Raw genomic sequence first — 16,676 nt, 5'->3', positions numbered from 1 at the left:
AAAATGCACAGATCATCACCAAATTGCTCATGGATTGTTGGAAGAAGTCGCTCTTGCAGGATGTTATGATACCATTCTTTATTCATGGCAGTGTTTTTGGGCAGAATTATAAGAGAACCGACTCCCTTGGTTGAAAAGCAACCCCACACATGGTTGGTCTCAGGATGCTTCACTGTTGGCACGTCACAGGACTCATGGTAGCGTTCACATTTTCTTCTCCGAACAATCAATTTTCCCAGATGTCCCAAACAGTCAGAAGGGAGCTTCATCAGAGAAAATAACTTTTCACCAGTCTTCTGCTGTTCAATCCTTGTACTTCCTGCATTATTTCAGTCTGTCCTTGACGTTTTTCTTGGAGAGAAGTGGCTTCTTTGCTGCCCTTCTTGACACCAGGCCGTTGTCCAAAAGTCTTGGCCTCACTGTGCGTGTAGATGCTCTCACACCAACCTGCTGCCATTCCTGAGCAAGCTCTGCACTGGTGCTGACACGATTCTGTAGCTGACTCCTCAGGAGGAGACGGTCCTGGCGCTTGCTGGACACTCTGGGTCATCCTGAAGACTTCTTCACTGCAGTCGAATCTCTCTCTTTGAAGTTCTTGATGATCTGGTAAATGGTTCTTTCAGGCACAATATTCTTTGTAGCAATTTCCTTGCATGTGAAGCCATTTTGATGCAAAGCGATGATGGCTGCACGTGTTTCTTTGGAGGTAACCATTGCTAACAAGAACACGATGACTTGAAGCGCTTCTTCTCTCCTTTTATAGCAATCAGTCTGCTCTTACAGTCTATTTAGTATGATAGTGATTAACCTGACTAGTACTCATTCACACTTTCACATGTGCTGCTGATATGATTAGTCAATTGATGTTAGCTGGTCATTTTGTGTCAGTATCAAAAAACAGTGACATGTGTTTTGTTTGCTTTTTGTGAAAAGTTCATTTTTTGGCCAATGAAGCTTTTAGCAATTATTTAAAATGCATCTGATCACTCTACACAATAATCTAGAAACAATGTGAATGAACACCACAACAGCTTAAGCAGCAAACTTTGCAAAACAGAAAATTTATGTCACTGCCAAAACTTTTGGCCATGACTGTAGACCAGAGGTTCTCAACGCTGGTGCTTGAGGCGCTTAGCTTGTTCAGGTGTTTGATTAGGGTTAGACCTAAACGCTACATGAAAGTTGGAACCCCTGGTATAGACAAAATTAATATAGTTTATGTGGTTATATTGATCAAAAAGAAATTAGCGATGTTTACATAATCATAGGGAGTAATATATATTCATAAAACAAAGTAAATGGAAATCTCGAACAAAAAATATATAACGAAATCTACTTATTTACTTCAGTAAACAGTGTAATGACTGTATCATTTATTTATTCATTATTAATTTGGAATTATAGGGAATTAATGATTATTACCACATTCAGGTTTTGCTAGGACTTCGGATCTGAATGTCCCAAGTCCACCTGATCAAACAGATTTACTTAATATTTTGATAAATGCAAGGTAAATGCAAGGCATTATAAAAATAAAGTAAAATAATAAATAAACTTTACTTAATTTAATTAAACAAAACTTCCTAACTAAATATAATTAAGCAATTAGATTTGATTTCTTCATGAATATTAATTTCAGTAGTAAGTAGATTTTACTTGATAATAGCAAGTACTTGATATTAGAACATTAAAATGTACTTAATGTGTTGGTGCAAATTGTTCCGAGGATTTTTTCAAGTTATTTTTTTCAGTGCATATGTGTGTGTAATTTAGTAAATGTGTAATAACATATTATTGTTGTGTCTGATACTGAAAAATGGCATGAATGGCACGAGACAAAATTAATTTATATCCCTAACAGTCTAATATTGGTACAGTCTGATATTGGATGGATGGATGTTGAAACTAGAGATCGCACACTTTTCTTGATTGTTTTGCTAACATGTGTTTGTGCTATAGAGTTAAGTGAGGTCTCAGTTTTTTTGCTTTCACACCCAAAGACAATTGAAAACAATTTTCCTCCTTAAAATAGACAAATTTTCGGTTGTTCTGACCGCAGCTTGCTCTTTGCAGAGTAGGGATGTAACGACCAACCGCGAGCCGGTTGAAAATCGATTTAAATATGTGACGATTCAAATCGGTTGAGATGCTAAACAAATCGCAATTCAATTAGGGGTAGGAGTTTATATGAATGTATGTCTGAGGGGAACTTACTGTCTTTCGATGGTATTTTTTATTTTCCTCTTGCCTCTGTATAATGCATATTAAAGTTCATAAGTGCAGCGCTGCTTTGTTTACAGCGGAAACCAAGTAAACTCTTTAAGCGCCACCTGCTGGCAGAGAGTGAATCTGCGTCTCATTCTGCTCTATTGTTTCTGTTTCATGCAGATATTTTTTATGAATAGTTTCACAAAACTGAAGTCAAACCATTCTGTTTTTGCTTAAAATTTCGAAATTATACAATGTAATTTAGATTAAAAACTGCTCATGTTGCATGCATGATCTTTGTTTGGATCATGATTAAAATGCAGTGGTTGCCTCTAATTTTAAAATTAGTTTTTTTATTTACAGTTACATTGTTTAAATTTTGTTATTTAGCAAACGCTTGTATCCAAAGCAACTAACAAATGAGGACAATAGAAGCAATCAAAAGAGCAATAATTTACAAGTGCTATATATAAGTGGACACATTTAATTTATCATTTGTCTTAAATCTCATTTTGTAAAAAATGAATCGTGAATCGAATCGAATCATGAGTTGAGTGAATCGTTACATCCCTATTGCAGATATTAGAAAATGAAAAGCACGTGACAGCTGACAAACAACAGAGGGGCTGCATATGTGTAATGAAGAGCTCTTCTTTTTGATTAGTGTTTTCTTTGTTAGATAAAGACGGCACATTTTTACAGTATTTTTATCTTCTAAGACAAAACAGGGAGGAAAGGAGAGATGTTGTTATCGTGAAACATTTTCCTTGTCATACTCTAGTCAATATCAGCACATTCCTCATTATGATGATCTGTAGGAGTTTTGACAGTCCTGTGTGTTGCAGGAACACAGTTCCTTTTTAATTAGGATGCACACACATATACAGTAGGCAGTCACCGTCACAAACAGCATACACAACCACTTCCTGTTTTTCGGCCCATAATGTATTTGTGTACATCTGTGCCAAAATTATAGTGTAATTAGTAATGATGTCACCCCTCTTACTCCAAATGTCAAAGTATTGCATTTTGCATCCATCATTAGCATTCCCATAATAACACATGCTGACAAAAATCTTACTAAAGAATGTGTAAAATGAATATGTTAATTAGAGCTTATTGCTTTGCCGTTTGGAAACCCCCAATTATAAAACAGCCAAAATTGCGACATTTAGCAAAGAAATGGTTGGCAGTGCCGTGTTTGCATGGATTAGACAGTTACTGTGCATTTAATTGGTTTCACCGACTCGAGATCTCTTCTTTATCTTTATTTCTCTATCTTGGTGGAGCTGTTGTTGTCAGAGTGATTAATAGTCTCTGGTAAAAACTGCCAGACAAAGGGGGCGTCTCGTCTCCAGCCATATCTCTAATGGTTCATCTCTCCTTGGCTGAGCTTCCTTGCACCTGCCACCAGTGCCACAGCAGAGCAACCATAAGGTCGTCATACACAAATCTCCCTGGAGACCACCAGGGACCACTTCCTCTGTGTGCTCATGTTGAACTGACAACAGTTATATAGTGTAGGCAGAAAGAGAAAAAATATTCCATCCTTTATATGGAAGTTTAGTCATGGGACTAAAGACTGAAAATCTGAGGTGGTATAAAGTATTATATAGTAATGTAGAGCGGAATAGAGTTCTTATTTAATACCAGTTTCGTTTTCAAAAAATATTGAGTTGTTTTCGCACATGCATTCTTCCTCTTGTGAAGTGGAGTATAATGCTAAAATATTCTGAGTTTCTGAATCTACAGAACATTCAGAGCAATCAGTGTGGTCTGATTCCCAAACAAATGAATCTTGTGAGATGTTTCTTTTTTAGGGAATCAGAAACATGCAGCACTGCCAGTGTAGTCTGATTCCCAAACGATTGATTGTAATGAGTTGGTTCTTTTTAGTGAATCAAACGCTTACACTGCAACCAGTGTACTGTAGTCCGATTCCTGAAAATATAGCGCAACCATTGTAATTTGTTTCCAGTAGAAATGACTGTAATGAGTGGTCTTTTCCTTTTTTACAAGTGCTTATTCCTTAAAAGTATTGAAAGAATCACTAATGGAGCTGTTAAACAGTGTTTAAAGTTTAATTTGACCCCCATTCATTTTTGAAAAATGTTTATGTTGGTGTTTTTCAATTAAACATGAAGACAATACAGTAATTGCTTAATACACTATAGTGTTGTGTTTAATGGTACCGTGGTATTTTGGGGCATTTCTATGAAGAACTGTACCTTACAGTGCAATAGCAACTGATTTTTTTTAATGTATTATTATTTATTGTGATTCATGATTTATTTATCCTCTTCAGATTTGTCAAATGAAGTGAAAGATCTGTTTCTTTTTCTCACATGAATCCACAAGTAATCATTAATCCACAAAGTAATTGCTTATTGTATTAGTGGATATTATAATATTTTCCTCTTTTTCTATTCGGAGGCATAGGCATTTATCCAAAAAAATCTAGAAATAAATAATTCAGAGAAAGGAAATGGTGGGAGAGCAAAATGGATGTAGAAATGGGCACATAACTCTGTAGTTTTTGCTGGCAACAAACAAAAACACAGACACATATTTCTGGAACATGAAGAACATTTGGCTCATTATCGAGGCATTGAATCTGTTGTAATAACTTCAGAGCACCACATCTAGTGGAAGAGCATCATGTCTAGTCGATGTGCTTTCACGTGTTATGAATACACTCATACATACAATGGCAGCAATTTAAATGCAAATCTTGACATTCCCATCGCTCAGTCCACAGGGTTTAACATGCATCTGAACTGTTTAAATAATTTCAATTTGCAAAGCCCTCAATGTTTGTTTGTGTGTGTGTGTGAGAGAGAGAGAGAGAGAGAGAGAGAGAAGGAAAGAGATGAAACTGTCTGTACAATAGCAGTGTTATGAGCAATAATTTTGAACCCTCTCACTGTCTCAAAGTGATCTGTTCTTCTGGTCATATCCATTTTCACTCGGCACCTGACAGCATTGTGGCATCTTTCTAATGAGTTCTGGCAGAAGCATTTTGGCACAAAATGATTTTTGGCTGAAATTCATTATTTACTCACCTTTATATGGTTCCAAACGCATATTATTTTCTTTTGTGTTACAAAAACATGGATATTTTTAAGACTTTTGTATGGTCTTGTCTATACAATTACATTAACCAAGGCTGTTAAAAAGCATGATAAAAAGTAGTCATGATAGTTGAAAGCTAATAGCATAAAAGCTTAGTGTGAGGACCATAATTAAATTGGTCTTCAAATTAAAAGTTATTATTCACTAATAATCTTCCTCTCCAACTAGCTGTTAATTTGGAAACTGTAAACAGACCATTGAATCAAGTTGATCACTGTCTGATTCCTGAACAAATCATTCATTTTGATTTGTAAACCAAATCAATCAGTTCATTGAAAAGAATAGACTAAAAAGAAGGACTCATTCACTGATGCTATTCTTGACTTGAGTTTAATTCACTGATTCATTGATCCGGTGGTCACTGTGAACTATGTATGGACAAGAGCTGAGAAAAATTCCTCTTTTGTGTCTCACAGAAAAGAATAACCACATTCAGGTTTGGAGCATCATGTTGGTAAGTAGGTAGTTATTCATGAACTGTTCTTTTAAGAGGTGCTTTTATATGTAAATGCTGTCTGGCGGTGATGCAGCGTGAAGCTGCGTTTGGTTTTGGATACAGCATATGTCCATCCCTTTTTATTTCTAGTGGCATCCACCGGATTTGGGTGAACCAGCAGCGTAAACTTCAAATTACCACTCTTAATCAGTGCCTAGGGAGTCTGAGAGGTTACGCGCTGCTTTCTGTCGCATAAATTGAGGAATACCATTTTGTGTAAGCTGACCCGATCTTTTCAATCTCAAGCTTAGTTTTGGGTGAAAAGGACTTCAAATAAGATGCTGCTGCAGAGTCATTTTTAGTCCAGTGCTTAGCTTGACTAGTGGATGGAAGAACCATCTCAGTTCCAGTCAGACAGCTCTCTACTGTTTCTAGAATGTCTTGGAACAGTTAAAGACTTTAGAATGCTGTTTTCTGGGTGTGAATAACAAGATGAGATGACTCTAATAAAGGTTGGAAGAGACTATGTCAGTAAGTCACTGTGTAAATCATATTATACTTGGTCATACACACCATCAAACATGAGTCGTGCTGGCTAACCCTATGTGCCCTTTCTGTATTAGCTGTTCTGGTTAATTATTTGGATCAGCATGAGTCTTGGTGGGAAGAGTACTGAACTGTTTAACTCAAGTAGAAATAATGTATTCTGAGTGCCAGCCGTGTTAATGTTGGTTTGCCAACAGGTCTGGCACTGGTCGCAATTCAGACATTACGTCAGTCAATGATTATTTCATCATTCTGACACTAAATGCCACTTGGATGGCATTTCCAAAGCAATAAAATGCTTCCAAAGGTACCATGTGGTCAGTAACCACTCTCTTAATTTGCATGAAAACTGTTGGCATGTTACAATAATAAAACAAATGGTGATGGTAATGAATGATGACCAGAGCTGGTCGTTGCAGCAGTGTTCAGTGAACTGCAAACTGACATTAGAATTGAGAAGAGGAGTAGTAGTAGTTTATCATTGTGTCAAAATCTGCTAAGCCATTTCACTCAGTGGCCACCTTGGAGACTTTTCCACAACTTAGACTGTCCCTGATTACATTTGACTAAACACATAGGAAACATGATTGGCATAATTGGTCATATTTTAATTTACTAAAGGACTAAGTGCTGCTAGAAGAAACATTCTAGAAAAACATATCTATGAACTCTGAACAGGGAAGGATTAATGCACGGGCCTACCGGGCACGTGCCCAGGGCACTAGACCAGAAGGAGGCCCAGCCGAAATACTGCTCCTCCCAGAACGTGATTTCAACTGTGGGGGACATGCCCATGGCTGAATGTACATGCCGAGGTGTCATGCCCATTCAGACAGAGGGGGCACGTGGCCCCTCAGATTTTTGAGCCAAGTGGATTTTGAATGCAGCTTCCAAAAGACAAATAATAGCCGAATAATATTTTTTTAAATAAAAAAAAAAGTTGCAAATGCTACAATCTTCGTGTCTAAGAGATGTCTCATCTGACACGCTCCTCCCAGAACGTGATTTCAACTGTGGGGGACATGCCCATGGCTGAATGTACATGCCGAGATGTCATGCCCATTCAGACAGAGGGGGCACGTGGCCCCTCAGATTTTTTTTTATTTTCAGGCATTTGTGATATCACAAATATCGACGAATGGGACAAGACCTGGTTGATAGCCGAATAATATTTTTTTAAATAAAAAAAAAAGTTGCAAATGCTACAATCTTCGTGTCTAAGAGATGTCTCATCTGACAACATATTATACCCCTGCTCTGTCATTGTCAGTATGTTCCTTTAGTGTGCTTAAAACTCTTTTTTGAGACACGCTACCTTTCCCAAGGCAGACAAACTTAGAATGGTTACAATCATCCGGGTTTAAATCGCGCTCAAATTTGTTTGATTTTGACACAATATTTACACTAAAGCTGGCAGGCTGCTATGGTTAGGGGAATGACACAACATTTCCCGACCAGGCGCCGAGTGCTGCCAATCACAACACACACTGGCCCAGCTAACCAATCACAGCACACACTAGCCCAGTTAACCAATCACAGCACATTTCGTATTTCAGAAGACGGGCCTTCATTTGATACAAGAACTATTCGAGCCGTTCATGCCAGACTGGGGAGAGAGGTGTAGTAAAATATGTGAAAAATAATGTGTTTTTCGAACAACCTGGTATGAGAGCCTGTTCTAGTACACCCCCAAAACAAAATCAAGACTTTGTAAAAGAGCATAATAGGACCCCTTTAAATACCTTCATTAACCCTACATGAAATGAAAGTGGAAAACAGATATTTTTCAAACTGAATAAGAATTGCTTTTAAAGTAAGCAAACTTTGAAATTCTCTTATGTTCACCAAGGCTGCATTTATTTGATCATAATATAGTAAAATAGTAATATTATGAAATGTTATTACAGTTTAAAAATAACGGTTTTATATTTTCAAATATTTTAAAATGTAATTTATTCCTGTGATGGCAAAGCTGAATTTTCAGCGGTCATTACTCCAGTCTTCAGTGTCACATGATCCTTCAGAAATCATTCTAATATGCTGATTTTCTGCTTAAGAAACATTTCTTCTTATTATCAATGTTGAAAACAGCTGTGCTGCTTAATATTTTTGTGGAAACCATGATAAAAAAAAACATTTTACGATTCTTTAATGAAAGTTCAGAAGAACAGCATTTTTTGTATATAGAATCAGAAAGAGTTTTATTGCTAAGTGTGCTTACACACACACGTAAGGAATTTTTCTTGGTGACAGAAGCTTACAGTACACAGACAGGTTGACAAGGGACAAGACGCAGATAACAAAAAAGAAGAATAATTGAGTAAAAATAAATATGTAAAAACAATACACAATAGATAAAGAGACAGTGAACAGTATATTGTATGCTATAGAGTGCTATAGACAAATTATGCAAGGGAATGTGGGTAGATGTAAGATATATTAAGTCACTAACATGCGTATAATAAATATAAGTATAGACAGTTGGGGATTGCACGTTTTATTGCACAGTGGGGTGAAATGATTTGTAACACTGTAAAATAAATTTTACTTTTGATCAACTTAATGTCCTTGAATTTTTTTTTTATTCAAAAAAGTTGCAAATGCTACAATCTTCGTGTCTAAGAGATGTCTCATCTGACAACATATTATACCCCTGCTCTGTCATTGTCAGTATGTTCCTTTAGTGTGCTTAAAACTCTTTTTCCTCTGGGACTAATCAGATAATGTGTTCATCATGTACCATCATAGAGTTAATGCCCCATTTCATGGCCATATCATCTCTTTACGATGTCAGATGTATGCACTGTTCATTTAAAGCTCTGCCATGTAACAGCTTGCTGAGATTTCCTCCCTCTGTAATGTGCCCTCAGATCACCTCCAAAGTTGCAGTACATAATTAACATAAAACTCTCATTAAAAGTGCATCCCCCTTAAAACTGCCAACATTCTCAGCTGTGGCCCATTTTGTCAAGTCACACATCAGAGACTTTGTTCAAACTGTGCGTAAATCCGATTTGTTTTTCAAATCCAGTCTTTTGCAGTCTTTTCTCAACAGTCATTTCTGCACTGTCATTTTGTAAGTGATGAAATCTGATCTCATATATATATATATATATATATATATATATATATATATATATATATATGAGTATATATATTGTACAATATTACAATATTTAAACATCTTTTTTGGTGTTCAGCTGATAGAGTTGGACAAGCACTTGCTGCTCTCAGCATCAAGTCAAACCAATTGCCTTCATCGCCTCACAGTTCTGGACCTGCTCCACGTAAGAGTCAGTGTCCACAGAGCAGCAGTTCAGAAGGTAAGGGTACTGACCGAATTGCGTCGGTACTACCGAGTACCGATTCACGTTAAATAAATCGGTGCCAAATTTCGGTACTTGAGAACGCATCTGGGCGCATATACGCTACAGAGAGAGAAAGAGAGACCCTGTGACATGATGTCACCCCTGCAACTCGTTCAAACAACACACAGGGCAAGCCGAAATGTTCTGAAGTGTGGTTACATTTCTAGGGCCATATGGTTTCTGCGAAAAAGCGGACGGGATAGTGGAGACCATTCATAAAAAACGTAATTTACTCTATAGCGTGGAATGCCACGGAATTCGTCAATTTTGGATGCATAAATCAAAATTAGCCACTGCCACTTAATTCCAATCACGATATGAACTAGAGTCTGTGAATATTAAAATGCAAAAAGATGGTTTAAATGTGAATCCTGCATGTTCCGCTTGCCTCTGTATGTATGAATGGCGGAAACGCGGCTGCTGTGAGAGTCACTTCGTGATCATTTTACCGTTTAATTTGAGAAAACTAGCATCATCATACTGTGTATACACAGAAACTTCATGGCAACCTGTCAAAATAAAAGTGTGGTTTAACATAACAGTAGAACGTTCAGAAACGTAACGTAACAGAAATATATTACTCTTGTATTACATGTGTACAGTATAATGTACATCTTTAAATCTTCAATTTTCTATCAAATTTATATTTATTATATAAATGTTTTTGTAATTACACAGAGAGTAAAGTACTGAAAAAAGGTACCGTTGGGTACCGGCACCGAAATTCATATATATATGAGATCAGATTTCATCACTTAAAAAAATTTAAGTGTGTTTTTTTTTCTTGCTGTTCAGACTACAAACGAAAAGAAAGAATTAGCAAAAGATTAATATCTAAACATTTCCTCTATGCATTCATGAATGCTGTCAGATTATAGTGGTGGCTTTTTATTTGCACGTTTGGTCCCTAGTGCTCTGAATTTCTGGTACACCTTGTTTTTCCCACCTAGAGTGAGATGAGGACAGAAAATGAGCTGGAAATGGAGAGAGAGAAAGAAAGAGTGATGGTGAGTGTGTGGCACAGGGGTTTAATATTTCTTTGCCAGATTAGAAGTACCACCACAGGGACATCTCTGTTTTGTTCACACTGATAATGAAGCATGCTGAGACTCCTATCTGAGATTGATGTAACCTCCCTGATGTGTACAGCACATCCCCAGACATGTTATTTCCAACTTCTACGCTGTAGAGGACAAGAACTGTTAGAGTAAAATATCACGGGCTCATGAGAGCCTCCAGCCACCTGCAGTATGAACACACGCAGAATGTTCAATGTTAGTATAGGTTGCCATAAATAATCCATATGGTATTACAGTGATGATGCGTGTATCAGTTTCTTTTATTAAAACCACTGTTTCACTTTAGAAGTTAAAATCAGCCATTGCCACTTCAGGGTTTGTGGGATGCCTTAGAGAAATGCAAATCTCTTGCTACCGTCTGTGGAGCAGTGGATTAGTCTTTTGGAAATTATATGTTTGAACACCACAAACAGCACTTTTTGGTCAGTTTCAGCTCAGTTTTAATGAAGTGATATAACGGCTAATTTCCAGGGTTCCTGAAGTTCCAGGAAAAGTTCCCACTGCAGCATTTGTTTGTAAACTGTATTTTCAGTGTATTGGGCTCTTCGGTTGGCTTAATGGTTTTTCCATGTTGTGTTATAGCTTTTTTTCCCATCTACTTTGGACTTTTATGTCTTTTCTCTGCAAATGTGGAGAAGTATACAATGAAAAGGTTAATTTACACTTTCTAAGACAGCAGAGTAGCAGTAGCAGCCTAAACAGGAATTGTGCTACCGAATGTGAAAAATGTGAACTAAAAAAAGTATGAAAAAATTCGGATTTATTTCAACTCTAAATTTGCAAAGCATTATCAATGTCCATTTACAATTATGATTATTTAATTTCCTGTCCCAATATATTGATTGCTTGCTTGTGACTCAGAAAAGTCTAGAGCTGGGATTGTCCCAGTGGGAGTGATGTTGTACTACGCTGTCCTCTGTTCAGATTACTCATCATAGTAGGGAAGCCATCCATCGATTCCTATCCATCTGTCTCTCTTTCTCTCTCTCTCTTTGTTTCCAGTCTGTTCTATATTTGCTCTGGGCCATGCGGCCTCTCTGTTTTCCCCTCATGCTGTATCCCATCCCATCCATCTTTAATTAAAGAAAGAGAGAACATCACTGTGTCCTGACAGACACAATTAATAGGGAAATGGCAGAAGTTTTTCTGTGGATTCTTTGACACCATAGTTAATAACTAAAGCAATCACCTTTTTCTCTGTCTCTGTTTTACTTAGTCTTTTTACCCCATCTTACATATTTTGAACTCATCTTATTTTTCTTTTGAGATAGGAATTGTTGGTTATGGTGAATATAAGCAATTATTTATAGAAAAACAACAAGATTAAAATCATATAAAGAAATCATACTGTGCATGACTATAGCCAACTTTCTTTTCTGAAGAATTCTAAAACATGGCATATCTCAAATATAGAGTTTTTCACTCTTTCCTGCTCTTTGTGTGGTGTTAATACCGTTGGATGACTGATAAACCTCTTTAAAATCTCTTGGTGTTTTTCTTCGTTTGGTTACAGAGGCTACGAGGACCCCATAGAGGCTGAATTAATCGATGAAAGACACCCCTACATCCATGGCATGTACCCAGCACCTCTTGCACAGCCCGAGAGGGGCAGCTTGGCCAGTCTAGACCGTATGGGCGGCCGACGCTCCCCCTCGATTGACAGCATCCGCAAAGACCCGCGCTGGAGGGACCCCGACCTGCCTGAGGTCATCGCCATGCTAGGCCACCCCATCGATCCAGTCAAATCCAATGCAGCTGCCTACTTGCAGCATCTCTGCTATGAAAACGACAAGATAAAGAAAGATGTTAGGCAGCTGAAGGGGATCCCAGTGCTGGTGGGCTTGCTGGATCACCCTAAAGCAGAAGTCCATCGCAAGTCCTGCGGAGCTTTGAGAAACATCTCCTACGGCAAGGACCACGATAACAAGGTGGCCATCAAGAGCTGTGATGGGATTCCTGCTCTCATACGTCTGCTGAGGAAAACCAATGACATGGAAGTTCGGGAACTTATCACAGGTATGATATGATAACTACATTCCATACTGGAATTTAGCACTGTGATCATGAACACAAACTTTGTAAAGTGGGTTGTATGTGGGGTTTCACCCACCTGATTATGGCCACGTTCACACAGCAGCAGAATACGGTTGTCAGTCCTGTATGACTCACAACCGCATGAACTTGATAAACTTGCGACTCAATCGGACTCTTGTCGTGTCAGAAAGTGATAAGACTTTCAGTTTTATGGACGTCGCCATCTTTGGTCAACTTTGGTCACTGTCGCTATGGTAACTGGCAAGGAATACGGGCTTGACTTCTGTTGCACGTTCATACAGACAGAATCGGAGAAGCTACTGTAAGTTGGTGTGTGAACGTGACATTTCAAGACTCACACCTGTAAGTAAATGTGGTTGTCAATCCCAGAAATTGACAGTGTGAACGTAGCCTATTAGGTTATTTTAGAATTTTTTGATACCATTTACCAGTTATTTTAAATGTAATAATATTTCACAATATTACTGTACTGTAATGTACTGAGACTTCTTGCAAAAACATTTTTTTTTAAATCTGACACCAAACTTTTGAAGAGTAGTGTCTAAATAGTAAATTTTTGGGAATATAGGTAACAATTTTAAGAATGCTACATTGCTTGACACTAATCTAAAATTTGAGGAAGACATTTTTATGGTGGTAATAGGAGCTGGTTGAAATTCAATTCTAGATTCATCAGGCTTTCCTCTGTGTGACTGCCTGACCAATATAAGTAATTTTTAGTCCAGTAACCTTCCATCTTTTTTATCTTGTTTATCCTAAATCTTCTATGATTCATTCATTTGTGTTTTTCTCATTTCATCCAGTCATGCTTGTCAAACATCCTACTAATACTAGCCATAGGCCTCTCACCATGTTTTGCACGTTTAAATACCAGATGAGTCCGGACTGATGTTGACTGAATCCAGGTCAATCTTTCAGCGGGACTGCTGAGCAGGGTCTTGACCTGCTAAATGTCACTATAAGAACACGCTGAGGTTTAGGTGTGTCCTCCTGGGACCTTAATCCCTCGGCCTGGTGTCCATAACCTGACACACATTTACTAGAACATGGACAATGCAAAGGAGTTCCGGCTTCAGACCGGACACGTAACGCACAAAGACTAAAGACACATGTTCGCATGCATACGCAAAACATTTTATTACTGGAACAGGGATTTTGTGTCACTGACAGACAATGAGGGATTTACAAAATCTTAAGAAAAAATAATAATCATAAGCATTTGTATATGAAATAATTCTAAACATATCCCATTTTGGGATCAGTAAGATTTTTTCATGATTGTGCTCAGCAGGGGCTGCATTTGTATGATTATATTGTGAAATATTATTACTATACAATTTAAAATAACTGTTTTCTAATTTAATATATTTTACAAATTCAGAAATTACTTATTAATATCAATGTTGAAAACAGTTCTACTGCTTAATATATGAAATGGTAATTTTTGCACCATTATATATTTTTTATGTCACTTTGATCAAATTAATGCATCCTTGCTGAACTAAAGTATTAATTTCTTTTAAAAAAATCTTACCGACCCCAAACTTTTGAATAGTAATGTATATGCTTAAAAATACTGCATGCTGGTCTTTCCTCTACTAGGGTTTGGTGAAACTACTGAAAGAGAAAGTTTTTTTCTGGTAATGACATTGACTGATGGTTCTCCAGACCAGACGTTTAGTTTTTTCACAGATCACAGAAAAAAGTTTCTAGCGTGTGAAATACCTGAGTGAATCCTCATACTGCTGAAGTGTGAAACAGTGATGAATAACAGCTCCGCAGCCTCAGTGATTAACTTTACAGCTAAAAATAGCTCTTTTCTACAGGATGGAGGGAATATAGTGTGTCAGTTCCAAACCGAGCCCCTGGAATGTTTTTTCTGCAATTAAAAATAATTGCAGGGTTTTAAAAATAGGTTCACCTTGTGCTCTTGAACGCCATGGTTGGTACCCATGTATCGTCAGCAGCACTTATTTGCACCCTCAACCAAGAAACTCATTGTGTGGATATTGCTAGTACTTTTTTCTTTCGGTTCATTTTTTTTTCTAATTCAGAAGTATCTATCTTTGATTAAACTGTCTGTTTTAATTTGGTGACCCTGTGTTAAATGTTCTTCATGTGCTGTGAATATTTAGCAGTTCATATTAATATTTTTAAATTAAGGTGGTCAAGAATGATACAACTTCAAAGCATCATAATTTCCTTTTCAGAGCTCTCCAGCTTAAATGTTAATTGATGGAAATGTATTATTTAATTACAACCAACCAGCTACAGCAGTATGTTTATACCAGTAGCCATGAACCTCTGCTTCGTTGTCTGCGTTCTGTATCTTTGTATCTGTCTCAACTCTCCATTTCATCCTCATTCATTTTGCTCTGATCAAGCAAGTTTTAACAGATTTAAGATGTACTTCCTAATTCCGTAATCCGTACTATACTGCACAGACTCCACTTCTCTGTTTTTACACATTCCAGTCAGACTGTCAGTCTGTGTATTAGTCTTGAGGATTTTTCTGTGACTTTTTCTGCTAGTTGCATCGTTTCTCCAGTAGATGGCAACAAGTGACTGTCTGAGTTAGCAAGTCATTCTCATCTGATTCATTCAAAACTCTTGAACGAAACAAGTGACTTTATGAGTGAGTCATTGAATCATTCACTCAACAGATTTGTTCAAAAACACTCATTCAGGAAATACCACTATTATATGTTGTTTGGAGACACAGTTAGACTTGGTAGAACATGAACAGGTTGCATGATGCAACCTCATCCTCGAAAAATTTACACAAAAAAAGGTAAAATAAAAATATGATCCAAATTACATTTAGAAATATAGTTACTAAATGTCAGTTTCATTTTGGTAATGCATTGAATCTCGTGGTCTGAATGATTCCTTGTTTTTGTTTGGATTACTGTTTGTGTACTTATGTAGAGGTCTCCTCAAATCACCTGATTATATTTGAAAAAAGAAGGACATTAGAAAAAGGCCATGAAACATTTCAAAATGGCATTTGTTCAGAAATTCCACAAGTCCAGAGTATGGTGGCATTTCTGAGATGATTACTTCATTTACCCTTCTTTCCTGTTTCTTTCTCTCTGACTCGGCTGTCCAATCAGTGTATGATGAATGGCAGGGTGCAGGATGGGACTGTAATAGCCCTAAGTGAATGGCCTGTTAGAACAGCATGTCTGCTGCTCCCAGGAAATTGAATTAGCTGGGAGGCTCCAATGACAAGCAGGAAGGAGTAAACTCAATCAGGCTGCACCTCTTGCAAGGTTCAGCTTCCCTCATGTGGGTTTCATTGGCTCCTTTTGTATTAGATTTGTGGAATATCCAGGAACCTGCGAAAAAGATGCCAGCGGAACCAAACAGATACGACACTAGAGCTCTCTGAAATAACATTGTAAGGTTTTTACCACTGTATGGTTTGTGTTTTGTACAATTAATATGAATATATTACATTTTTTTATAGATATCTATACAACTTTAGATGAACTTTATATTAGCTCAACTGGTAATACATCAATGTCTAAGACTAAGTATGGTTCTATTACTATTTGGTCTTTATTTGACCAAAAATAACTCGTTTTGTTTTTAATATATTTCACATTAACATTCACTTTTTTTTTTTGCTGTGATAGCAAAGCTACATTTTCAGCAGCCATTACTCCAGTGTTCAGTGTCACATGATAATTAAAAATATTACAAATACTATAAATGTACTGAATTTACTGACATTTTTGAATGGTGATTTGTGTGTGTGTGTGTGTGTGTGTGTGTGTGTGTGTGTATGTATGTGTGTGTATATATATATATATATATATATATATATATATACACACACATACACACATA

General features: G+C 37.1%; 1 protein-coding gene across 4 annotated transcripts in view; it reads left to right on the top strand.

The window, feature by feature from the left end:
- LOC107592331 (armadillo repeat protein deleted in velo-cardio-facial syndrome homolog) overlaps positions 1-16,676 on the top strand; it is a 305,477-nt gene that overhangs the window by 249,751 nt on the left and 39,050 nt on the right. For all 4 annotated transcript variants that reach the window (XM_016281818.1, XM_016281819.1, XM_016281820.1 and 1 more), the window contains one exon: positions 12,283-12,785. In XM_016281818.1, coding sequence (XP_016137304.1) covers positions 12,283-12,785 — 503 coding nt within the window. The remainder of the gene's footprint in view (positions 1-12,282; positions 12,786-16,676) is intronic.

Source organism: Sinocyclocheilus grahami, unplaced genomic scaffold (genome assembly GCF_001515645.1).
Source record: "Sinocyclocheilus grahami isolate Dianchi unplaced genomic scaffold, SAMN03320097.WGS_v1.1 scaffold152.1, whole genome shotgun sequence".
Taxonomy (NCBI): domain Eukaryota; kingdom Metazoa; phylum Chordata; class Actinopteri; order Cypriniformes; family Cyprinidae; genus Sinocyclocheilus; species Sinocyclocheilus grahami.
The sequence above is the reverse complement of the archived record's forward strand: the minus strand, read 5'-3'. Positions and strand labels throughout refer to the sequence as shown.